Source organism: Spinacia oleracea, chromosome 4 (genome assembly GCF_020520425.1).
Source record: "Spinacia oleracea cultivar Varoflay chromosome 4, BTI_SOV_V1, whole genome shotgun sequence".
Classification (NCBI taxonomy): domain Eukaryota; kingdom Viridiplantae; phylum Streptophyta; class Magnoliopsida; order Caryophyllales; family Amaranthaceae; genus Spinacia; species Spinacia oleracea.
In genome coordinates, this window is record NC_079490.1 from 186,968,504 (window position 1) to 186,994,161 (window position 25,658).

The 25,658-nt window shown below is 35.1% G+C and overlaps 4 protein-coding genes across 6 annotated transcripts; 1 reads left to right on the forward strand and 3 right to left on the reverse strand.

Annotated features, from left to right (window-relative positions):
- Positions 1–499: 499 nt before the first annotated feature.
- LOC110782660 (bifunctional riboflavin kinase/FMN phosphatase) lies at positions 500–4,545 on the reverse strand. Of its 2 annotated transcripts, none has more exons than XM_056843336.1 (7): positions 4,261–4,545; positions 3,833–3,924; positions 3,565–3,751; positions 2,207–2,361; positions 1,429–1,498; positions 1,091–1,156; positions 500–855 (listed from the first exon to the last, which is right to left on the reverse strand). In XM_056843336.1, exons 2-7 carry the CDS (start codon positions 3,897–3,899, stop codon positions 702–704), a joined length of 699 nt encoding a protein of 232 aa, XP_056699314.1. In that variant the 5' UTR covers positions 3,900–3,924; positions 4,261–4,545; the 3' UTR covers positions 500–701. The 2 variants fall into 2 exon arrangements, with proteins under 2 accessions (XP_056699314.1, XP_056699315.1); XM_056843337.1 differs by having other exon boundaries at positions 2,207–2,337; positions 4,261–4,535.
- Positions 4,546–5,356: 811 nt separating this feature from the next.
- Positions 5,357–8,844, forward strand: LOC110785622 (uncharacterized). Its single transcript, XM_056843341.1, has 2 exons — positions 5,357–6,268; positions 7,039–8,844. The coding sequence occupies exons 1-2, from the start codon at positions 5,963–5,965 to the stop codon at positions 7,198–7,200; spliced, it is 468 nt and encodes a 155-aa protein (XP_056699319.1). The 5' UTR covers positions 5,357–5,962; the 3' UTR covers positions 7,201–8,844.
- Positions 8,845–13,177: 4,333 nt separating this feature from the next.
- LOC110782659 (14-3-3-like protein B) lies at positions 13,178–17,168 on the reverse strand. The gene is made up of 7 exons (XM_021986850.2): positions 16,847–17,168; positions 16,216–16,522; positions 16,005–16,092; positions 15,049–15,158; positions 14,808–14,956; positions 13,764–13,819; positions 13,178–13,673 (listed from the first exon to the last, which is right to left on the reverse strand). The coding sequence occupies exons 1-7, from the start codon at positions 16,917–16,919 to the stop codon at positions 13,671–13,673; spliced, it is 786 nt and encodes a 261-aa protein (XP_021842542.1). The 5' UTR covers positions 16,920–17,168; the 3' UTR covers positions 13,178–13,670.
- A 1,355-nt stretch (positions 17,169–18,523) lies between these two features.
- On the reverse strand, positions 18,524–24,816 carry LOC110782661 (protein COP1 SUPPRESSOR 2). 2 transcript variants are annotated; one of them, XM_021986853.2, is made up of 7 exons: positions 24,576–24,816; positions 24,306–24,439; positions 23,823–24,020; positions 23,324–23,447; positions 19,788–19,861; positions 19,482–19,639; positions 18,524–18,842 (listed from the first exon to the last, which is right to left on the reverse strand). In XM_021986853.2, the coding sequence occupies exons 2-7, from the start codon at positions 24,380–24,382 to the stop codon at positions 18,679–18,681; spliced, it is 795 nt and encodes a 264-aa protein (XP_021842545.1). In that variant the 5' UTR covers positions 24,383–24,439; positions 24,576–24,816; the 3' UTR covers positions 18,524–18,678. The 2 variants fall into 2 exon arrangements, with proteins under 2 accessions (XP_021842545.1, XP_021842546.1); XM_021986854.2 differs by having other exon boundaries at positions 24,306–24,442.
- Positions 24,817–25,658: the final 842 nt, after the last annotated feature.

A 25,658-nucleotide genomic window follows, 5' to 3' on the forward strand; every position in this document is an offset into this window, starting at 1 on the left:
CATAAACCCACCCCATCCTCCACCCACCAAAATGACATGGTCCCCACTTATTTAATTATTAAAATATCTATCCAACCCCACTTGCTTTATTATTTTATTTCATTCAATTATTCTTCTTAATACCCGTGCCCGGCCAAGTGTATCTCTTAAAAAAATACGGAGGGAGTATAACTTTCATGTCTTTGTTGATACTCCCTCCGTTCCTAAATAAGTGTCACATTTGAGATCGGACACGGTAATTAATAAAATTGTAAAGTGTGTAAGAGTTAATGATTGTGAATGTTTTTTTGGGGGAAAGGATAAAGTAGATAATTGTTTAATTGAATAAAGTACAAATAAAAGTGTATTTGGGGATTGAAAAGTGGAAAAGCGTAGAATGTGTAAGTAAAAGTAATTATGATTTTTAGAAAAGTGAGAAAAGTGCATGAAAAAATGTGAAAAGTGTATGGAAAAGTGGGAAAAGTACATGTTCAAAAATAGAAATGTGACACTTATAAGGGAACGCCAAAAATGGAAATGTGACACTTATTTAGGAACGGAGGGAGTACTTGATACCCCTATTGTAGCCTAACCAAAAACTAGCACATAAACTTGATGTAAAGGATCATTTGGTTGGCTAATTCTGCTATTAATAAAGCCATTTATGGCAGATAAGATAAGCTGAGAAGATAACTACTTCGTATTTGGGAGACCACATTGAATCATTGATCAAAACAAGGAAGACCCCACAACTCGGGCTTGAAATCCAGAAGTGAATGAAGACTGAGGTCAGCCAAAGCAGCAGCATCGGCTTCAGACTGTGATGGAACAACCACTACCTTCATACCAGCAGCTTTTGCAGCTTTAACACCTATCCTGTTGATTTAGTAGACAAAAGAAATATAACCAATGACTATGACAATTACACCTTTGGTTAAAATATGAAAATTTGTAACATATTTTAGAGAGAATGGGCAACTTATTTCAGATAATAATATACATAACCATTTTTAACCGTAAACTAAGTAGACAATCTGTGACTTTCTGACTTTCTGAACTTTCCTGCAAAATAATGAATACTTGAACACAATTTCTGCAGAATACAACTTACAAAGAGTCCTCTATAACAAGGCAGTTACTGGGATCCACTGACATTCTTTTTGCAGCCTCCAGGTATCTGGCATCATGAAAATTGAAAATAATTTCAGCAGAGAAGAAAATAGGTAAATATCTGTATGATAAGTAAATTGATCCAAAATTACACATTTGTGAGATAAAATGGCCATTAGTCACACTGAGGTCAAATTGTGTCAAAAACTCAAGATTTTACAGAAAGCCCCTCGCATTTGTGCCACTGGTATGTTACAGTAGTTTTCTACTCAGGAAAGTATGAAACATTTCAGGCCATAACACAGAGCAATATTCATCACATGAGCCTAAATGTCTTACAAGTCTGGAGAAGGTTTCCCTGATTGGACCTGGTCGCTTCCGAGAATGACAGAAAACCACTCCTTCCATCCTTCACAAAATTAAAGCAAACACATTTCAAATGAAATAGAATTAAATACAAGACTGAAATAGTACTGGTTTAAACTCACAAGTCTCAACACAATAGCTTCAAAGACTCAAAATAAGATCACTATGTTTGAGTGCTAGACAGAAGGAGAACTCCTCATTTCAATTTCAAAATTATAGGATATTAACAAAGAAACAATAATCTGAGAGAAGTTCTTTCGCGATCACTGATCAGCACTTTGGTGGAAAATTCCCAACGAAACATAATGTGATCGTATTGATTCTCTTTATCTCTTTGAATTATATTATTATCAAGATTCAGAGGTACATGTCGGATTCATGAGTCCCCCATAAAGAAAATATGGCATTCTTGACCTGCTAACAATTAGAACTAGCACAAGACTCTTAGCTAGAAAGTAAAGCTGATAGTCTGAGGAGGTTTGGCAAAGGAATATTTATGTACTTCACAATATGTACACAATTAGAATGTAGTCCTCCAATTTATTTTTAACTAATGTCAGATTAACAAAATAGAGTGCAACATTGTAAATAACACATTTATCATTCAATTACTAAAAGTGAATGAGGTGAATGTTAACCAAATAATAAAAAGTATATGTTTTCAGAGACAACAGGCATAGTTATGAAGTTTTCATTTAACAGCAAGAGGCATAGTTGGCTTTCAATACTAAAAGGCAAAGGAAATTCATACCTTTCTGATGTGAGATTTTGGCATCTATATATTCACGCAGAGAGTTTGAGGCAAGAGCAAACGGAATCTGATGCTTATGGAGGTATTGGAGAAGGAGATTGGCACCAGGAAGTGCTTTGGCATCTTTCCACCTAAAATGTAACAGATAAGAAAACCTGAAACGAACTCAGGACACAGATAGGAACTTCGACAGCAGTATATATTGAAGAATTTATATCACTTTAACAGACAATTGAAACGAGTCTCACTAATTTGCTTAGCACCTGAACAAGAGACAATATCCTTCTATTTGTTTAACATCTGAACCGATGTTCTTTGCAAAACAGGGTGCACAATGAGCACTGTGCACCCGGGTGTATAATCCAAATTGCGACCAGTGACAAACTGGCAATACCATGCTATTATATGTTAAGGTGTGGGGGGGAATTGACCAGAGTAAAGGCTAACAGATTGTGACATTGCAAAGAAATAATCCAAGAAGTTCACACTCTACTCCTTCATAATTTCCCCTGCTGAAAAACTCTGTTAGTTTACTTCACTTGTCTTGGGATATCGTTAAATTGTACTCCTTCAACCTCATTTTATCGTCCCACTTTCTTTACGAACATTCAAATTCAATGTTTACTACTCTTCTATAAAAACATCTAACATGGTTTCCTGGACAAATCATTTAAAACAAGATGCTCTTTCTTCTTTCTTTTATGTGTCTTTTTGGCATGTTTTACTATTTACTAGGTACGAATCGATGTTTAGGCCTTGAGACTTGAGAGGCATTAGAGTAATGTTAATATGCTATATTGTAGAAATGCTCGAGTCGCTGAACTTGCTAAAAATAAGTAGATCAAGTGCATTAACCAAATTTAACAACAACAACAACAACGACCCGAACCCTACAAACTTTTATATAAGGCGGTCTTACACAAAAGATCACATTGGTGTCATATAAGTTAAGTAATGAAACCAATTAGTTAAATAATAAAACCAATTAGTTATGATCTGTAATCAATTAGTTAAGTACTGAAACTAATTAGTTAAGCACTGAAACTAATTAATTAAGCAATGCAACCAATTAGTTAAACCATCAAAATGGTCTTTTCGGTAAGGATGTTTTACGCAAAAGTTAGCCGCCCAAACCCTTGAGCCCAAAATGATAAACCAAGAAATTATCACCCGTGGTCGCCCACAAAATAAATTCCACATTATCAATGGAATACAGAGAAAGATTAACAAAAATAAATCTACAATAAATTGTAAAAAGAACAACAACCACAATCATCTCTTCCAAATGACATAAACAGACAAATTGTACCAAAACTTTAATAAAAAAAAACATAAGAAATTAGCTAAAGAAAACTCACATGGAACGATACAAAGGAGTAATTTCAGCAATAAATTGATCAGGAGTAAGAGGAAGTTGATAATTCTTAACAATGGCAACAGCTGATTCTTTCTGTGTTCTTCCCATTCTCCCATGTTCTTTATCAGTGATCAAAACTTTCCCATAACTCTCCAAGAAGTCCCTCAAAACACTTCTTGTCGCAATTTCTGCATGCAAAAATTCAATCAAATTTCTTATTAAAAAAGAAATTGAAGATACCCAACAAGATTAAAGCTTAGATTATGTACCTGTATCCAAAAGGGTACCATCCAAATCAAGAATTATGGCACAAATTTTCGAGTCGTTAATAGTCATGGAATTAAAATTGTTGGGAGAGAATTTAATTAAACAAAAGGTCTTGCGCGCACAAGGTGTACAATAAATTTATTGTACACCAAGATAACTTTTATGCAGTTTTTCGTAACTTTAACTTATTTTTCTGTAACTTTTATATTATAAAATTAAAAAGTTGATAGATAAACATTTTAAAGGGTTAAATGATTAATTTATACATTATTAGTGATTTTGAAGAAATAATTTTTATTCAAATGAAAAAATTTATCATTAAAAAATAGATAACTTTTATCTATATAAATGTAACTTTTAAGCATTTTGAGTCAACTTTTACTCCGGTGTACACTATTTATTGTACACCCATTGTAAATAAGAATTTGTGTTAATTAAAATTGAAATGGTTAGAAATGGATAAAGAGGGGGAATTTAAGATTATAAAAGGAGAGAGAATTATTCCTTTTTCGAAATGGATGCCGATTTGGAGTTGGAGAATTAGAACAGGGAATGTGTCCATTTTGTTGAGATTTGATAGTAAGTGGGAAAATTTGGGCACGGAACTTTATACCTTCGGATTAGATGGTTTAAACGTATGGTAAATTCTTAAAATATGATGATCTGATAATGTCTTATTTAAAAACTTATAGAGTGACCTCTCTCTCTTCTTTTTCTCTCTTCTCTCTCATCTTTTAGGGTTTCAATTTTTTTGCTGTTTCATTATTTTTCTTTATGATTTGTCTTGTTTTGATTTTGTTCCCAATTTATTCTTGAATTGTTCCCAATTTATTTGGGTTTTTCCTAGAGTTTTCTAGGTTCAACTCGTCGATCAAAATAATTCGTGCGCAAATTGCGAAGGGCTCTACTTGGAAAGATGCGAAAACATCGAAAATCACTGCTCGCGTTAAGCTAGAAGCGGTGGAGTACGAGATGTACTTTAGGATGCAGAATAGTAATTGTTTTGATTGTAACAGTTATGTATTTTCTTTGAATCTGTGGTATACAGATCTATTTTATCATTGTAGATGCCGTATGGCTGATTATTAATGAAATTGTTCTTCCCCGTCAAAATATATATATATATATATATATATATATATATATATATATATATATATATATATATATATATATATATATATATATATATATATATATATATATATTTGTCGGATTAGAACTATGTAGAATTATTAAAACTTTAAATCTAATATGTGTAAGTGTAACTAAAATATTTGGTCGAATCCTTTGATAAAGACTTAATCCCGAGATATCGAGTTTATTGAATTAGTATGGAATAAAAATTCCGGATAAAATTTAACCACCATAATTTATGGAAAATAATATTCTGAATCTAATATGCTAAAAATTGGTGTCCAAATTTATTCATCCAATTTTTAGTATAGCTTGATTTTTATTTTATTTTTTGTTTATTTGAGTTGGGCCAATTATTCTGAGGTGTATGGTGTATTGAGCGTGTTTTATTTACCTTTTCCAACATTTTTTTTTTGGTTTTCTCTTTTCCTTTCTAGAAACAAATGTACTCCTATTACATGGTACTCCCTCCATTCCTTTTTGTTCTTCCCATTTCCTTTTTTAGCATTTCTTTTTGTTCTTCCCCTACTGAATCTTTACTATTTTTGGCCATAGTTTTTTTACCAATTTACCCTAAGATTCCCCACTATTTACAAAAAATACCCTAAGATTCTACCCTTTCCCACCCACTTTTACCCCACCCACCTTATTTAATTAATTAACCTAACCCTACCCCCCCTCCCTTTATTACCCGTCCCTATCTCACAATCCCTCCCTCACCTCTCATTCTGATTTCTCTCTCTCACCTCTTCGGATCTCTCTCTCTCTCTTATTTCACTCTCTCTCTCTCTTAAAATTCCTCCCCTGTTCTTGAGAAAACCCTAGGTTTTCCGCCTCTGATCTGGGTTTTCCTCTCCAAATCTCGCAAATCTGAAACGTTTTCGCAGAAAAACGTTCATAAAAATTACTCGGAATCATTTTCCGATCAGATCCCCTCTATTTTTGTCCCCTTTTTGGTCCCTAATCGTCGCTGATCTCTGTTTTTCTGGTACTTTATGGGTTCTTCTTTGTCTAGAACTCGAGGTGATTCTGGGGTGGGAACTTCTGGTCAAAGAATCCCCGATTCCAACTGTGATTGGGGATCCAAGTGCAACTGTCCCAATAACGAGCATTCCTACTCCGCCGAATATAAAAACAATCTGTATTTGGCCCAAAAAGAAAATACGAGTACTCGAAACTATTTGGAAGAATGGTTTCGGAAGAGGGAAGTGGAGCCAGGAGAGGAGGTTGAGTCAAAATATGACGATCGGAAACCCACTCCCTCAGATCTGCGTTTTTTCGGTGAAGGAGATTCCGATGAGGTATTAATTTTGATTTTTTGCGATTTATTTAGGGTTATTGATGTCGGTTTTATTAAAATGGTTTGATGAATGTTTGCATGTCTAAAAAAGTGGGATTTGATAAATGTTTGATTTATTTGGAGTATTGTTCATTAAACTCGGATTATTTTCTGGAGTAGTTGCTCTGATTTCCCATTGCATGTGTTAAAAATGCAGATCTGGTATTTTTTCGAATTTTTTGGGAATTTTTTGGAGATTTGTTGGATTCATTCGGGCTTTTTATGTTATTCTTTGCTCTGTTTTCTCATTGCATGTTGTTAAAATTGAGTTCTGATTTTATTTTGTGCTCTGTTTTTTCATTGCATGTTGTTAAAATTGAGTTCTGATATTATTTTGGGCTCTGTTTTTTCATTGCATGTTGTTAAAATTGAGTTCTGATTTTATTTGGAGCTATTTGGAAATTATTTGAAGAAAATCGGAATATTCATGTGTTTTGTTGATCTGTTTTCCCATTGCATGTGGTTAAAAATGGGATCTGGATGTATTTGGGATATTATTTCACATTTTTTGGGTAAAATTGGGATCTGGATGTATTCCGAAAATTAGTTGGATTTTAATGGAATTATTGTGTGATTTGCTCTCATTTATCTCATTGCATGTGGTAACCATGGTGATCTGAAATTATTTGGAACTTTATTTTGAGTTGTTTGATTAAATCTGATTTTAATTCATGGTCCCCTGTTATTTTATGATGGCACTAATCACGTTGTTTGTCCCCTATTGATTGCAAGGAACCAAGTGGGTCTGATTCATTTGATCTGGTGTATGTTGGAGAGTGTGAAAATGAGAATGGTGATGCTGTTGGGTCTCCAGGACAACTTTCATCTGGTTATCCCTCCTCAAAGAAAGGAGGGAAGGGAAAAAAATCGGCTTCAGCGTCTGATGATGCTTAGATAAGTCTGTCTCCTTTCTCCCTTTTTTCATTTTATTGAATGCTGGCTAGCTGTGGAGTCATAAGGTGGATGCCAACAACTGTGATCTGTTGTTGGCCAGGGGTGTTGTTGTTTGGATGATGATGTTGTGATTAGTTGTATGGATGTTGATGTTAGATAATGATGTTATGAAATTGATATTGATAATGATGATTGGATGATGGTGTTTCCATATGGTTATGAAATTTTGTGGAATGTTGTCTGTGTGATGAACATGATTTGATGGCTTAATGTCCCCTGTTTTATGGTATGTTTTGTGTATGATAAATATGATGCTTTGGTGAGTATGAGATTTGATCAGTATAACTATGTTTTGGATTAGTAAAGGCATGAAATGAATATAATTTGGGGATAGGGTTTGAGTTATTTCAGTCCTCTCAGTGTGGCCTGGTGTTGAATGCTTAATGTCCAAGCATGTCCCTTTAGGATACAATAATGTCCCTTTATTTATTGTGATCGATGATGAGTCTTTTTTTTGCTGAGGAACAAGTCCAACTAACCACAAATGCTCGTGCTGCCATTAGTATCAGTAATGATATTTCTCGGGCGCTAAGTGTTTGTGGTTTGGAGTTGTTTTAATGATGCTTGGGGACATTCTGAGATCAATATTAGGAGGTTTGTGATCTTCAATGATGTGATTGTTGATATTCTGAGATCTTTGTTTTGATAATTGTCCTTTAACTTCTTTTGTCGAACGGAGTGAATGTCATTTCACACAATGGAATGTGAATATCAATCATTCCATTCGGCAGAAGAATGTTAAAGATATGATAGTATTGAAACTACTTGATCAATGATGTGTGTCAATATGTCTGAGAAATGAAACCCTACATGTTAATGATCTGTTTAATGCTTCATGTCCCATGAATCAGTGGAGGTCTGTGATGAGTCTTTCATTTGATGAGGTTCAAACCCTATGCTTTGATCAGTTCATGGTGATCTGATGCATTGTTGATTGTTATTGTTATGCTTGATCTGTGATGAGTCTTTCATTTGCTGAGACTCAAACCCAATGTTCCAATAACACTTGTGCACCATTAGCATCATTGATGCTCTTCCGGAGCTAAGTGTTAGGGGATAGGGTTTGTGTCAATGATGCTTGGGGACATTCTGAGATCTTATGTCAGGTTAGACAGGAGAGGCAATTCATGTATTGCAAAACATGTATAATGTGTTTCTGATATTCAATGATGTTAGTGTTTCTGATCTGTGATGTATGTGTTGATAACCTGAGATATTTGATTCTAAACATGTCCCTCACCACCAATCACCAAAGGGAATACAGATCATGTCACATCATTGATTGATCTAGTATCCCCTTTGGTGAATTGGTGGTGAGGTTGTAAATCATTTAGAAACAAATCTGTCAATGATGTAAAACAACTTAACTGAGAGTCAATGATGTTGCCTTGTTCATTGCTTCCTTGTTTTTGCTGCTTTGTTCTTGTTTCTTTGTCCATTACATCTTTTGGCACATCGGCATCCAATGGAGAAGAATTTCCATCTGAAAATGATGTGATATGCATTCTTTCCATTTGGATGCCGATGTGTTTAGAGATGTGATGTGATAAAGTTTTTGTACTTATGCCTTGTGATCTGTGATGAGTCTTCATTTTATGAGTGTCAAACCCTTTGTTTTTCAATCAAACTCATGCACCATTAGCATCCATGATGTTTTTCAGGAGCTAAGTTTAATTGGAAAGGGTTTGATTCAATGATTTTTGGGGACATTCTGAGATATTTATGAATCTTTGTTTATGTGAGGCATATTCCATGTGTTATCAATGATGAATTGATTGTTTTTGTCAAAATTACATCTTTTGACGCATCGGTTTCAAAATGGGAATAATTTCCATCTGAAAATGATGTGATATTATTATTTATTTCCATTTTGAAGCCGATGTGTTTAGAGTTGTGATATTGCAAATGCTGCCTTGTTCTTAAGAACCCAATGCTGCCTTGTTTATAGTGTTGCCAATGCTGCCTTACCTCTTGTGCCTTGTACTTTTTCTGCCAATGCTGCCTTGTTCTTGTTATGTACTCATTTGATGTTTATTGCCTTGCCTTGATTACTCTACATTGATGTGAATAAGAATGATGGAAAAAAAACTTTACTAAACTTAAACATGAGATTCATTCATTGATGCTTCCAAAAGATATGCTTACAAAATGTTTTGCCTACATGTTATGCTTGCATTTAAGCTTACAAAAGTGACACATTGGTTTTACTTGTCAATTTAAAAACATGTCCCCAAAACACAAAAAGTTATCTAATTGTTTTCACCTTGCTTCAGTGGTTTGCTTTCCATTCATCATAGAGTTGCATGCATTCATTAACTGCCCATATAGGTGCCTTGACTTGCTCTGGCAGTCTGCCTTCATCTTCTAAAATCTTCTTCTTGTTGTGTGGAAGTTGGTAATCATTGTTGCCTTTGTGTTTTAGAATCTCATTAGAAACAAACTGTAATGTCATCCACACATTAGACAATGTCTTAGGATGCAACTCATTAAAAGAATCATACACTGCTCCACTTAAGTCCTCCACAGTTTTAGGCATTTTCTTGTGCATAAGTGATTGTATTGACCTGAAAAATCCCAAGTCCAAGATGTTGCAATCTGGACTGTTTGCTGGCTGTTGAGTCAACACAAAAGTGAACCCATCTTGTTTGTAGTGTAGTTGCCATTCAGGATCATTTTGCAATATATGTGCCTTTGCATTATCTTGAATGATATAGATGACCTTTTCCCCTTCATGTGGTGGCCACTTTGCCTTGATTGCTGGAATTAGCATGTTGATCATCATTGCCCTTGTTTCAATTTGATTCACAGACTTCACTGGCTTTGTTTCAATGGTCCCCTTTACTCTGTTTTTTGATGTCCTCTTGGCTGCAACTGCATTTGTGAATGGAAATATGCCTATTTTACCATCAAATTCACAATTCCCATTTTCACCCCACCTTGGTCTGGCTACTGCTGCCATGAACATGAATTTTGGTATCTTGGTTCTTGAACTTGCACTTCTATGTGGATAGGGTTCATTGTTTGCAAGATAAACTCTCTGGTTTTTTTGAGTCAAATAAAACCACTTCTCATCAATATGAATGAAGTCATACATGCTGTAATAAGTTGGTTCCTGTGGTATAGTGTAATCCATTATTAGTCTGAGTACCCACCTCATCCTTGCCATTTTGCATGCATCTGAAATGCCTGGATGCAAGGGACTTGAGTGTGGCTTAATAATTTTCCTCTTGATGAGCCTCCATACTGTTGTTGGTCCCAAATTGAGCATTCTTGCAAGATCTACAATGCATGTTCTGTCCCCCATGGCTATTTGTGCAATAGAGTCATATGTGACTTGAACCTTTTTCCTGCCACACTTGTGATACTTACTTTCCACCACATATGAATTCATTGCTGCCTTCTGCTTCTTTGCTTTGTCCCATATTGACCCTATGGTTTTTCTGTTGTAATCAAATTCTATGGCTGCATCCCTTATTGTCCCAAACAAAAGAGTTTCTGAATCTGGAATTTTTCTATTCAGCAGGTACACCAAAATTTCAAGCCTCAATTCATTATTTATTCTAGGAGTCCTAGGCTTATGATGATCTGTTCTGGGTGTTGCTGTTTGATGATGAATTGGTGATGCATTTTCTGATGGTGGTGGAAAGTTCAAATCAAAAAGAAATGGTACCTCTTGAAAGTTGGTAGTTTGCTGGTGCCCTTCCCCTTCTACTTCTGGTACTTGCTGTACATATTCAGTGCTGTTTGGTACATCTTCATTAAACCCAATGTCCCCAAAATCAGCAGCAGTATTTTGAGAAGCTTGTACCAAGTCAGCAGCATCATCACCTACCTCTGAGTCAGAATCGGAGTTAATGCCATCGCCTTCATCATCAGAAAATCCGAGGAAATCGTCATCCTCTTGATCTGAAGCCATTAAGTCCCCTGTTTTTTTGCTATTTAATGCTGAATTGAGGAAGAAATTTTGGTGTTTTGCTTGTATTTATTGAACTTGGTATAAGTCAGATTTTGGTCTTTTGTGGGGGGAAAGTGACCCTATTTATAAAGGGAATTCACTATGTCAACCCCTCAAAAATTTGGAGGGAAATTAAAAATCCCCTGTTTTTTTATTTGGGGGGAAAATTTGGAGGGAAAACTGAAATCAATTGTTTGGGCTTAATTTCCAGCCAAAAAAAACGTGAGTCATTGTATGCTTAAATCTGATTGGTCCATGTAACAGCTGATGGGTCCCATACCCCATGTGACTGAATTTTTTTTCTGATTTCTTTCATTACTTTAATAAAATATCTACTTTTCTCCCTATTAATTAAATACTTTCTCTCTCTTTACTTTATTCAATTTCTTACACCCAATCATTATTCTTACACCCAATCATTACTCATATCCCAATACAAACCAAGATTCAGTTTTCTTAAACCACACCCAACATTCTTTAGGGGAAGAACAAAAGGGAATGGAGGGAGTAATAAGTAACCTGATAAAAATATAATTATTCTCTTACTCCCTCTGTTCTAGAAACAATCCACTAAAAGGACACCTAGTATGTGAATCTCTAAATAATCTCACCCATGTGGCCATGTGAGTAGGAGAGAAAAAAAAATAAGAAAATATGGGTAGGTAGAGTGTTTAGTGTTGCTAATTATAAAATAAAGGAATCACTTACATATTTAATTAAGATTAAAAAGGAATTACAATTGTAATATAAGGATAAAAGAGTAATAATAGTTGAACAAATAAGAAAAGATTCTAAAAGAGACTAATAAAAAAAACACATTCCAATACGAAAAGAGGACTAATAAACAAAAACAAGGGGAGTATACAAATAATCATACAATATTTGTGTCATATAAATAATTTTTTGTCAGAAATTATGTTAGACAAAGCCTAGATATTCTATTCACCTTCAAAAAAAAACAATTTGAAGTATTAAACTTTTTCTTGTATTTTTTTTATTCGTATTAGATTGACTTCCTCTTAACATTTTGTTTAACTAATGACCAAAAAAGTGGGAAGTTCAAGTAGAACTCCATCAACATGGAAATGCGAAATGACCTTTTCACATAACATTTTGTTCTTACCAATTAAAAGCAAACCACCACGTCTTGAAGCAAGAGATGCCAAGGGTAAACTTTAGGTGATGGCATGCTGAAGGCCAAGCCGCGGAGACAATAACTAGTTCAAAAGGTCTTGCGTGCACAAGTTGTACAATAAATTTATTGTGCATCAACATAACTTTAATCCAGTTTTCTCTAACTTTTATTCAGTTTTCTCTAACTTTTATATTATTAAAAAAATAATATTAGACAAACATTTTAAAGTGTTAAATGATTAATTTTATATATTATTAGTGATTTTGAATAAATATTTTTTATTAAAATGAAATTTTTTATTACTAAAAGGTAGATAACTTTTACATATACAAGGGTGACTTTTAAACATTTTACGTCAACTTTAACTTCGGTGTACAATATTTATCGTACACCCCATGTAAATAAGAATTTGTGTAACCAGTTTACCATGAAAATACAGATAAGGTTATTGGACTTGATGAGACATTCTTATGAAAAAAAAAAGATGAAGTGGCGGCTGCCATAAAAAAAGTCGAGAATTTCAATCCATTTGCTGCCTCCTTCGCTACCGCTCTGTGGGGAGACTCGGCCCATTCAAATCAAAATAGAATGAGCACCTACGACTAAGAAGAATAGAATGTCGGGTGCGCCTGGTGAAAATTTCTTTTCTCATGATATACCCTTCTAAAGTCCCTTGAGACTTCTATTTGTACAACAATCCTAATTAAGACTTGTTCATCGACACAAAATAGAGCTTTTTTTTTCATCTTATGCAATTATGATGCATTTGTGCCAACATCAGACAGTATCTCCTCTTTATTGTTCCTGCGAGTTCAACTCAAGTCATATCCATAAAGGACTATTGGATTTCAAAGAATAATTCACTTTGCGAACAATACACAATACTTGAAACGCAAATCAGAAAGGCCTCAAAAATTCAGACTCGATCACCTTAACAGCAGCCATAATGAAGTTAAGAGATCTGATACACATACCAACAAGTATGGGAATAGAGAATATTGTTTGTGGGGAGGGGAGAAGAAAAAGAACTACTATCAATCTTAAGAAAATACAACAAATGGTCGAAAGTCGAAACTGATTCATAGCATCATCAGCCACTCCTCAAACCTTATCTTCCAGGGTAAGCCAAGAGAAACATGGGGGCACAAATAGGAGGAGTATCACATTTATGTGCGCATTAATGCTTCTAATAACCCACAAGGCACAGCGCCATGTTACGAAAAGTAAAAGAAAAGAAAGAACCAATTCGTCTTCTCTACTTCTTATCTAAAAACACCACGACCCCAAAAGTTAAGATTCATGATCAAGTACCCAGGCTCTTCACTGCAAACAATAACCAAATGATTACGATTCAGTTATAGAAAAAGTCAGAAAAAACAATGTGCAATACATGGCATCATAAACCCAACCAACCTCTGCATCATCGCCAGCAAGTGCTTTTGCAGCACCATCTGCCTTCTGGAAGTCTTCTGTTTTTAGATCCAAAAATGCATCAGAACTTTCAAAGCAGCTAATGATGAAACACAAATAAATCATTAAGCTAATGCAAGCCGCTCCCACAAAAATAATTTTCTCCAATAATTTAACTAACCAAGGATATGCCTTCCGCTGAAGGAAAAATCTAACAGGTGTGCAAATTTCTAAACGTCTATGGATTATTTTGATCTCATTTAATGCTGATAACTTTAACATGATGAGCATTTCAACATCTTAATCAGTTGGGTTTGCATTTGATAACAATGAATGGATAATGAACCCCGAAACTTCCCCTGAAGTGGGATTTTGGATTGTTCCACATCCACTTTGGCACAAATGACAAATTAAATTAGTTTTTGCTTTGTCCATAAGGCTATTCATAGTCATTGACTAGCCGTCCTTGCAATAGCTTCATCCTTATAGTTATCCGAAATATATACAGGTCATCAACAAATTCCTAATATCTATTGTTCCTCATGAGGCAAAACAAACTCAAAATTCACTTTCACAAATTTTATATTTTATACTAGAGTAAATGAGAGGAAGGACAACTAATGAAATGAAAAGCAATTATGTTTTTAAGCACCTTGTGAACATCCAACGCAAATCTTGCAATTTATCTCTGCGTACTAACCTAGAGAAAACATTCCTGGTTGAACGACTAAAGCAGCCGACAGAAGCGAAGCGATAGGTATACGTCATAATTTTTATCTCTTATTCCTATCATTTGACTTTAAATTTGAGTAAATTGTATTTCTTTTGCGCTATAACTCTACCCTTTCATCAATTAATATATTTTCCTTTTGTACACAAACCTAAAAGTTGCAGCCATTCGGAAGCACTGAAGCAGTCAAGCTTTTGAGACAATGGAAATGCTGAAATAGCTAATTCTTTTGGGGGAGGCTAAAGGATCTGACTGCATGGATAATGAACCATTGTAACTCTCTAAGCGAAAAGAGAGATTATTGAAAAAGAAATTACCTCCTTCTTCGGGAATGTCAGAAGTCCACAAGGTGAGATTATCTCTAAGGAGCTGCATGATTAGGGTGCTATCCTTGTATGAATCCTCATTCAGAGAGTCAAGTTCTGAGATAGCTTCATCAAAAGCTTGCTTGGCAAGGTGGCAAGCCCTGGTGACATTTCAAGGAGGAAGGAAGCTGAATTAGAAGAACAGAAGAAGCAGACCTCTCCATCTTTAACATAAAAATACAAGAAAACAAACCTTTCAGGAGAATTCAAAATCTCATAATAAAATACTGAGAAATTGAGAGCCAAACCCAAGCGTATGGGGTGTGTAGGAGGTAACTCAGCCTCAGCTGTTGTGGTGGCACTCTGCGAAAATGGAAGTGTTAAAATAAGAGTTGAAATAGCACACTACAAATTGAGAAACATTTCAAATACATAAGTATCCGTATTTTTTTGCTATATATTATACGAGCATGTATCTGATCACATTTGAATATATGATGTTCCCATATAAACCAAAGATTTAAGTGCAATAGCGTCAACTTCTCATACAATGTGAAAGTAGCAAGTCCAGTACCTAGTACCTACCCAGTTAATATGTTCATACCCAAACCATAATTTCAAAAGACTAAAGAGACCATACAAAGAAATTAAGCAGACTTCCAGCTACAACCTTCAGCATACTATTACCGTAAGTTAGAAGACCAAATTTATATATACTAAGTACCTCTTGAATAACAATTGTCAAAATAAATACATGTAACAGATGCAAATGGATGAACATGAACCTTCAAGATATTAGCACAAAAACCTCAGGATGAACATGTAGACACATAAACACAAACACTAAGTACGAGGGTACAGACATTTCACAAGTACATACCAAAAACTTTCAAGGACACATGCACAAAAAAAAAGAAGGTAAAACATATAGGATACTCATGTTAAAATACAATTGCTAAGTATTTTAAATTCGCCATTCATCTATAATTAGCATTCATATTAGAGGCTATTGTCGTGGATCAAATTTCACACATGACCAATCCATCAACCTAGTGCCACTTGTGAGGCTCTCGCATTTGGAAGAGTCCAACAGTATGAAATGTAACACAAAACATATTCCACTTGTTAAAGAAGAAAACATGGACTGTTCGTTACTTCTTCACATAAGAGAAACAACACATTAAAATACAAGCTTTTAATTAATTTCACCTCATACGCTTTCATGGACTGATCAGCAGCTTCTTTCCTCTCATTACCGAACTTAAACTCGGCAAGGTACCTATAGTAATCTCCTTTCCTGCAACAAATATAAAAGCAACCCAAAAAACCACGCATTAATCATCAATGTTTTTAAACATACGCCCATTCATCTATACAAACAATCTATTCTCCATTATCCTGAAACCAACAAAACCCTTACATCTTATAGTAAAACACGGTCGATTCCCCAGCGGTTGCCGAAGGAATGAGGTGCTCATTGATAACAGTCATGATGTCACTACAAATGTTAGTCAGCTCCAATTCCACCTTCTGCCTGTACTCCTTGATTCTCTTCACATTTTGCTCGTTACCTTTTCCCTCCTCCTTTTGCTCAATCGAGGACAGTATCCTCCAAGACGCTCTCCTTGCTCCAACAACATTCTTATATCCAACCGAAAGCAAATTCCTTTCTTCTACAGTCAACTCCACATCAAGCTTCGCAAGGTTCTTCATCGCTTCCACCATTTCTGACACAATTCACCAACTAAAATCAAATTCCGGCGCCTCTAAAATCAACTAATTAATAATTACAGATTGCTCAATCTAATGCACAATTTACTATTCTTTCCATTAAATCAATTAACTGCAGATTATTCAATCTAGTGCACAATCGACCAAAATTAAACCAATTAAATCAGGAAAAAAAAAATCAACAGACTCGCTTCAATCGACATGTAGATCAAGAATCCCTATTTTTTCTAAATCATGATAAAAGTCAAAGCACAGTAAACTAGCAAAAAATCGACGAAACATAAAGATCGATTTTAACAAAATTCGAGAAAAATACTCACCATCGTAGCGCTCAGCTTGCTCGGCGAGTTTGGCGATGTACACGAAACTTTCACGTTCTTTAGTGGAAGCCATTGAAACTGCAGATCTGAGAAATCGACGAGCTTCTTCTTCCTTTAACTATCTCCTTTCACACTGTTTTTCTGCAAAAAGTTGAGAGATAAAGCTTTCTCTCTCTATGGAAAAGCTAGGCGACAATGGAAGGGGGAGAGAGAAAATAGAGGAGGGGAAGATAGAGGAGCGAGAGAAGAGGGGGGAGAATGGTGATGGGGAGATGTTATGTGGGGCTCACACTAGAGACTCGGAATCTTTTTAACTTTTATCCAATTGTGTTTTTTTGTTAAGGCGATTTCTGTATAATACCGCTTTATCGAAAAGACTATTTTGATTGTTTAACTAATTAGTATTGAAAAGACCATTTTGATTGTTTAATTAATTGGTTTCATTGCTTAACTAATTAGTGGTAGTGCTTAAGTAATTGGCTTTGGTGCTTTTTTTTTTGAAGGTAAAAATTAGTTTATTGATAAAATAGTCCTACGACATCTATAATAGGAATCAAAACTAGCAAATACAAAATAATTTTGATCAAACAAAATTCTAATTCGGCAAAATCACGATCGTTTTAGATGAGATCTGACAATGATGAATACCCTCTTTCACATCGTTGTTTGATACAGCCTTCAACGAGTAGGTCTTTCGATCTGTTGTAGCTTTGGTATTGAATTAAATTCGATTCAATTGATTGTAGACGTACGAATGACATCCGTTGTAACCCCGCACAAATCTTCATCAATAAATCAACTTTTCCTGCGAAATTAAAAACATGTCCCCAAACTCTCATAGGGAGAGAGATAAAACTCAATAAATGGGTACAGATAACACAATAAATGGGTAAAAAAACTCTCCAGTAGGGAGAGAATGGAGTTTTTATTCCGAACATGAAATCAAAAGCTAGGAAAAACAAGAAAAATGGGGCTTACCATCAACCTAATGGTTGGTGGTAGCCCCTAGAAAATTAGGGTTTTGAAAGAGGAAGAGAGGAAGGGGAGAGAAAAGAGAGGAGCGGCGACGGTTTTGGATGTACAAGGACCCATTGCTTATTTCACGTCCTCTATAATCCTTAATTGGCTTTGGTGCTTAATTAATTAGTTTCGGACTTTCGGTTCTTCACTTATTTCAGCATTTATTTTTTAATTATTAGAGCGTTTGATTTTGGATGGAATTGTATATATTAGTAATTAATTAATTAATTTAAATATCTACGTGGAATCTAATTAATTATCTACGTGGCACTCGATTTTTTTAATTCAAAAATAAATTAGAAATCTTATTTTTCATTGGCCGAAATCATTCGTAATCATAGATGGCGCTCTAATAGCGCTCTAATAGTTCAGCAAATATGACTCCTTTATATATATGTAATATTAGATTTGTGCACAAACTAACCATTGCAATGTACACTTGCGTTCTTTTATTCATAACACAATCTGTATTATGAATGTAATATTGCGTTTTTTTTTTTTTTTTTTTGTTGTCAAAAAAAAAACACAATCTGTATTAAAATAAAAAATAAAAAATAAAAAATTATTTTTCTTCTTTTTGGGTTGGGGGTTGGGGGGGAACACAGGCATCCCAATATATTTATGTGGCGATTATTTGTTAGATGATGAATAAGTGGGTATCTAATTGTCTGTTGTGCCTTCTTAAACTTGGTAAAATAAAACAAACTGGCATATGTTACAAAAGAACTATCCCAAAAAAGAATGATCAAATAAAACTTGAGAAAATGATGTTTACAATACAAGACTTCTTTCGTCATGAGAATGAGCTAACCTCATCTCCTCATTCCACGCTGCCGTTCTCGTTTCCGGAAGCGCTCAAGCATAAGCTCGTCTGTTGCAGCAAGCCTTCTCCCAGCTGGGTCTGCACCATTGTCACTGGGTCTTGATCCCACTCCACTATCCTCTGTACCTCTATCCTTGTACAGCTCAGGATGATCTGCAAAAACACCCATCAATATAACTTGGATAAGGAATTCCCCATTTTAATCTAAATACAGGCAGCAATTTTAGTAGCCCATAATCAGGAAAGGGCTTAGGTCCTGTCGCCTAAGCATAGAAAAATCCTTTTATGAAAGCTCTCTTGCTCTTTATAGCACCACATCAGACATAATTTACTCCCAAATGACAGAAAGATCGACGACTGTCAAATTGTCAATATTCGGGAATCATAGAAAAAGGAGGATGACTTGTGGCTAAAATTTTCATACTGTCTGATAGAATATTTGATTCTTCATCAACAAGAAGGCTTCGATCTTTTCTCCTTGGAAAAATAAGTTTCGGGAACAAATATTCACTTATATCCAGATGTTTCAATAACTTCACAGCTTAACTTTAAATAAGTTAAGCTTCAATAACTTCAGATAAACTAAGTTAGGTGAAAAGAAAGAAGCCAAACCACTATTGTTAAACAAATTGTTCAAAAGATCAAAGGTCAGATCTAGCAAGGAAACCAAACGGAAGTTACCTAACACAACCCTTGACAGAATTATTTCACCAGTCTATGGGAACCTTACATCAGAGATACAGGAAATAAACCACTGACCGAAATTCAATAACAAAAGTGGTGGAAACAAACCTCTCCTAAGCTTTTCAGCATAATCTTTCCCACGTTGGAAATAATCAGCATTATGACTCCAAGAATTGGTAGACTCTTTCTTGGTCTGACCGACATATCTCTTTTCATGTAGAAACTTTTTGGCTGCTTCAGTTTCCTCAATGTTTTTCAGCTTATATCTGCAGCCAGAAATGAAAAGCACGTCAGATGATCCCAGTCTCCAGGATATTAAAAAAAGAAAAAAAAAAAAAAAAAAAAAAAACAAGGTTTTTGAAGAATAATGTTATTGGCCATTAAAAAAAAGAAAAAAGAATAGTGTTATCATACTCGATAGGGAGCTGAATTTCTGCAATACCCGTGGTCCACTGAGTAGAACTTTCTTCTGAGTTTCTCTTTTTCACCTGACACGAAATTGAGATAACCAAGATTATTACAGATGTTCAGTGATTTTTCTCGTTGCAGTCATCAAATCCTGGAAATCGGAATTCAATTCAATAAAAAGGAGCAAAAGAATCCCTAATATCTATCAAAATGGTAATAAAAATTAAGATAATTGCAGGGCTGGGACAGATGCTAGTCGCGACAGGGATAAAATAAGAGAACAGGGCTTGCAAATTCTATCAACATTAGCTCCAACTACTACAGCCTAAGGAAACATAAAACAGGTGTTGTTATAATTTCAAATATGTAGGAAGACAGAGGAAAATATTCTTGAAAACAGAAATTCAATAAATAACAAAACACCAATATTTTATGACTGCCGACATCAGTAAATGTAAGTCACATACACTATAGGTGTGTTAACCTGAATTTTACTTTACTTACTGTTGATGTGAGTTGAACTTGGGTAGCCTTTATTGGAACTTAACTGAACTTACGTCTACGAAAAGTAAGTTTTTTTAGGTGAAGTAAACAGACCTAAGTAACACGAAAACGTCCTCTCGAACAGGTTTACTGTTAGAGAAACATTACTATGATATTTGGTTGATTGCAAGGTATGGGATCAATAAGAGGATAGTTAAGTAATGGTAAGTTGGTAAAAACTTACCCACAGATGAAGAAATTCATTTTGTTGGCTATAAAACAGTAGCCTGACCTCCCTCCGTCCCTTTTTACACCAGACCTTACTCTTCACTCTGGTTTCCTTCACCCTACAGAATAGCAGCTCTTATTAAGCTTAGAGGCCTTAGACTTTGAGAAAGAAGGAAAAGCTTATTGGAACTTCATAAGGCTTGAGGGATTGAACTCTAATCTTCATGAACTAGATGTCATTGCCTCATTAACAAGAGGCCACCACTTTGAAAGCTTATCTGAACCCATGAATTGGACACTAAGGAAACACACTTGAAAGACAATGATCATTCAGCAAACACTAAGAATGATATGAGATATTGGTTCTCTGAAACTTCTTGACTGGTAGGCTGGTTTGAGAAGGAGATAAGAGGATATGAGAGAAAAGGTGAGCCATGAAATGGTAGCTAATGGCAGGTTAAGATTCTACATTAAACTCCCCTTCCCTCCACACACACACACAGACACACAGACACACAAGAAAATGATCCAATGGTAGTAAACTTGAACAGGTGAAGGAAGGATGGCTGGCATGAAAAATACTTGGAGTTTGGGTTTGTTAATAGCAACCTATCATCTAAATATGAGAAAATAATCAACCAAACATAAAATTAATTTCTTGATTCCATATCCCTGCCAAACCCATGTCTCGTTGTCAATTTTTACTTAGGTTTACTTGTAAGGTAGAGTTTAGATTTCCATGACAAAAGCCAAATTCACATCAAATGTTATCTATGCACATGGACTGCAAACAGTAAAGCGTAGATAAATAAAAAGGGAGAAGTGGAGAACTAGTTAAGTCGTTCATATGCAATGATGCAAAATTTAACAAACTACAAATAGAATGAGGATCAAATTAGTGGCAGTAACTAAATTAAGCACAAACCTGACCTATAGTTATTAAACTCAAATCTATGTGCTAAATACGGGTAAATATCCGTGTATCCAATTTGCAATGGTTCGGACTTCAGGAGATGGGGACAATAACTTAGATTTGAACAAGGGTTGAGGAGGGGGGGGGGGGGGGGGGAGTTTAAGCGTTTAACTATAAGTTTTGTAAAGACTTTATCAATAAAAGGCTTGGTTCAACACCAACTTATTTCTTAAATGCCCATTAGATTTACACATAAAAGTAACACTCTAGCTTAAAACATAATCCCCAACAGTAAATTGAGACTGGTGATGAATTGGTGGCAAGAGACACGCATGGATCATGGGTTTGTTGGTACTTGATAGCATACATGTGCAGCTGTGCTAAGCATCAGTATAAGGGGAGAGTCATTTTAGGTAGTTGCATTAAGATTCAGTTATTGTTGATTGAACAATACTAAAGCTACTTAGTTAGAGGAACATCTCTTGATATATAAAGCAAAATAAAGAGAGGAAGAGCATGTTGAGTATTTACAGTGATAAATTGGTACTTGGGAGAGCACCAACCTCCTGAGGCTAGATTGTAACTGGTCATTTCCACCTTAATTATTATTAAATTCAATCATATCTTAATAGTTTCCCTAATATGATTAGCGATTGCATCATTAATTCTTCTTTGCCTTCTTTTTAATTCCCTAAAATCTACTGTTCTAGTGAGAGAATAGCTAAGGAGTAAGGATAATCCTGATTCTTAGCAACCTGTCAGCAGTACGTACAATATTTCAACCAAACATAAGAAATCAGTTTCTTGATTCAATTTTCACCCCAAGTGATGCCTAGTCATGAACAAACTCATCTAAGAGCTATTCAACAGTTCAACCACATTTTTCGGAAGGATGTGTAATGTGAAAAGAATTTCAAAAGAAAAAAAGTGAGAAGTTCTATGAGATTGAGACCATATGACACACCAAATATAAGAGAAAAATGTTCTTGAAGAAAAGCATTTAAACATGATTACCTCATTTCAAATGACAAAACCCATTCACTGGATGCACACATCAGTAAGCACCAAAACGGGTACACCATAATACCATATAGGTTATGACGAAATATGAGGATGAACGGCAACGTTAAAAGTAGTATAGGATCAATTCATATTACAAAAGGCGCAGGTGCACAGCAATACATTGACGAAGGGCACAAGGTATAAATATTTCAAGATTTGCAACATGCTTTGGATTGAGCAATATGCACTAAGGATTACACAATCTGCCAAAATTTGGGCAAGGTACAACCACACAACATTTAGGAGCTTATCTTCCATGTATATCAAGTAATTTCTAGGTTTCATTTCATAATATTATCAACTATAAGTCTAACTACCACAGATGTCCTAAATATATAGAAAGAAGCAATACAAGTATCATTTTCAAATGCAACCCAACCCCAACACTTCTGTGAATTTCAAAGGAATCTTTGAATGTCCAATTGTTCATATGAGGTCAGCAAAATTAGCTGTATGCAAAATTTACTTTGGCTCACTTGCAAAGGCTAGAGTTTTGATTTCCACGAGTAATGCAAATCCACATCAAATGTGACCTACGCTCATGGATAGACTGTAAAGCAGAGTTTGAAATGGAGCACTACCTAACCGTTCATACCTTAATGATGCAATGCTAAACAACGTTCCAATATAATAAGAATAAATAATTAGTTCATGACCTACGTTACTTAAACTGAATTATCAGTGCTAGATATGAGTACATATTCGAGTGTCCAACTTGCAATGGGGCTTACAAGCTGCCACACATGGAAGATTATTCATCAACATGATTTCTAGTGATTTGATACAATGCCTAAGAAAGGGTACCCAAGATTTTCTAACCCAGAACTCAGAGATGTCAAAAAAGGAGTTCACATACTTTCAGGTGATCCGGAATCTTGTACAACTCTTCTTCAGCAAGAGTCAATTCATTTTCTGATTGTTCTGTCGCATTAATATTCTTCCCCCTTTTCTTGGCTAATTCTTGCTCAATATACTTCACCCTGTAGAAAACAGTAGGCAAGGCTGAGAATGTATCCTTTTAAGAGAAATACAAAGGGAATCTGGGAGTCTGGGAGGCGCGCTCGCGGCCCTCCCCATGAAGGCAAGCATAAAACAGGAGCTAGATTAGTTGATGATAACACAAGTAAAAATTGCCTCAACCAAAATTGATGGAATTGGACCTAACAAAGCCATTCAGGTTTGTTATCAGTTAGGTATCAGTGATAACAATCCTAAAACTAAGGTTAACTTATCTGAAGATGTCAAAATTCATAAATCTTACGAAGTATGTATAATCGCAAACTCAATATCTATAGGGTAGTTCGGATTAAAAGGAAGCAATCGTACTGAGGAAAGACACAAGACAAGTAACTTACATATTGGGGTCTTCAATCATGACAGCAGTTTCTTGTGCAAATGTATCCTGCAAAACCAACTCTTCTTTATCTCCATCCGTCTCAACTTTTTCGCCTAACTTTGTTACCACATTTGATGATTGTGGTGTAGTATTAGCAGCTATCCCAGATCTCCTCTCCCGCTGCTTTTGTAGCAGTTTCACCTCCTCTAATGCCAACCTGCTCAAATTAACACTTGTAAAACACTCCCTCCAGCCCAATGTTTGATGGTCAAATTAGCATTACATATACACTACAATACGCAGAAGAGAGAGTATTGGATTCGGCAATTAGGTAGTGTAAACCTCCAATACAGTATAAAGCTGATTCAATCTTAACTCCAGTTCGACTTGAACTCGAATCAACCAACATTGTTTCTTAATTCTATAAGCCTAATCTCCTAATTTCTACTCAACATTTTCAAAATGTGCAATACATTAACAAATGCATAGCATATAAAGCTACCTTCTTTCCTCTTCATCATCTGAAACATTATCTTCCGCTTCATCCTCAACTTTCCTTTTCCGAAAATTCTTTGGCATGTTAAACCAACAGTGGAACTAAACACGAAGAATTCCGAGTTTAGCGGCCGCCTTGCTCTGCTAAATCAAAGAAGTTCAATTTAGAATTGGCGAAAATAAAATTCGAATTGAAGAGAACAAAAAAACCCAAGATTTGGAACATAAGAAGCCCTAATTCATAGAAAATGTAAATTGGGAGAGATGATTAAATTACCTAATTTGAACAAGGCAAAGTAGAGTGCAGCAAAGTAAGTAGATGGTCTTGTCGCCGAAAAAGACAGAGAAAATGGTTGGCTGAGCAGGGTAGGAGGGTGAAGTCGCCGTCGGAATTGGCTGAAATAGGAGGAAGTCGCGGTGGTTTATGGCCTGCAGGGGTTTTTGTAGCTTGGTGTGCCGCGGGCGTCCGTTACTCGTTAACTAGGCCTAATGCGGAGGTGGTCGGGAAAGAAGAGGAGTACGTGGTTGATAAATTGATTGATTATTCACCCAAAAAATAAACATTTGTTGATTGATTAGTACTCTCTCCGCCCCTTTTTGTTTTTTACGTTTTTCTTTTTTGGTATTTCAAAATGTTCTTTACATTTCCTTTTATACTACTCCCTCCGTTCCAAAATGTTTGTTACGTTTGGACTTTTGCACGTTTATTAACGTATAATAAAGATTCTTTTGGTTTTTTATTAAAAAAATAAATCAAGTAAAACATCAATCCACTAATAATTACAACAACCAATAAGATTGTTTTATTTATCAAAATGAACCAATAATGGAAAAGCACAAAGATTGCTAACTTAACATACTTGGGAAATTGTAAAGAAATTTAATGAGTTGAAAAAATTGGACCAATTAAAATTAAAAGTTGGCACAAAAAATAATATTATAATAAGTTTATAAAAGGAAAGATTCCCCCATGTAACAAACATTTTGAAACAACCTAAAAGGAATATGTAACAAACATTTTGGAACGGAGGGAGTATCACATAAATGACTTAGTATTCTATCAAAATTTGTGTCCAATTATTATTTTAACCAATCAAATTCATTGGGTCATTTGATTTCTCATACTTTTCCATTGGGACATTAAATTTTTCTCATTTCCCAATATCAGAATCTTGATAAAAGTGAAAAACATTATAAATAAACGTAAGTTATCTCGTTTAAATAAAAAAAATTGAGGAATTTCAATGCAAATTAATTATTCGTTAAAACGCATGAAAAATACCAAACGTAAAAAACAAAAAGAGACAGAGGGAGTAAAAGACAAGAAAAATTAAAAATCGATTTGGCAATTTACTTCATT

Excerpts from the sequence above, each read along its gene's own strand:
- LOC110782661 (XM_021986853.2), bottom strand. The coding sequence starts at position 24,382 with ATGCCAAAGAATTTTCGGAAAAGGAAAGTTGAGGATGAAGCGGAAGAT. Across the intron at positions 19,862-23,323 it reads AGATTCCGGATCACCTGAAA|GTGAAAAAGAGAAACTCAGA; the intron begins GTATGTGAACTC and ends ATTTCGTGTCAG. Across the intron at positions 19,640-19,787 it reads GAAATTCAGCTCCCTATCGA|ATATAAGCTGAAAAACATTG; the intron begins GTATGATAACAC and ends TTCTGGCTGCAG.
- LOC110782659 (XM_021986850.2), bottom strand. The coding sequence starts at position 16,919 with ATGGCTTCCACTAAAGAACGTGAAAGTTTCGTGTACATCGCCAAACTC. Across the intron at positions 16,523-16,846 it reads GCAAGCTGAGCGCTACGATG|AAATGGTGGAAGCGATGAAG; the intron begins GTGAGTATTTTT and ends GAATTGTGTCAG. Across the intron at positions 15,159-16,004 it reads AGTCCATGAAAGCGTATGAG|AGTGCCACCACAACAGCTGA; the intron begins GTGAAATTAATT and ends CCATTTTCGCAG.
- LOC110785622 (XM_056843341.1), top strand. The coding sequence starts at position 5,963 with ATGGGTTCTTCTTTGTCTAGAACTCGAGGTGATTCTGGGGTGGGAACT. Across the intron at positions 6,269-7,038 it reads GTGAAGGAGATTCCGATGAG|GAACCAAGTGGGTCTGATTC; the intron begins GTATTAATTTTG and ends ATTGATTGCAAG.
- LOC110782660 (XM_056843336.1), bottom strand. The coding sequence starts at position 3,899 with ATGACTATTAACGACTCGAAAATTTGTGCCATAATTCTTGATTTGGAT. Across the intron at positions 3,752-3,832 it reads TGGTACCCTTTTGGATACAG|AAATTGCGACAAGAAGTGTT; the intron begins GTACATAATCTA and ends TTTTGCATGCAG. Across the intron at positions 1,157-1,428 it reads GGGAAACCTTCTCCAGACTT|ATACCTGGAGGCTGCAAAAA; the intron begins GTAAGACATTTA and ends TCATGATGCCAG.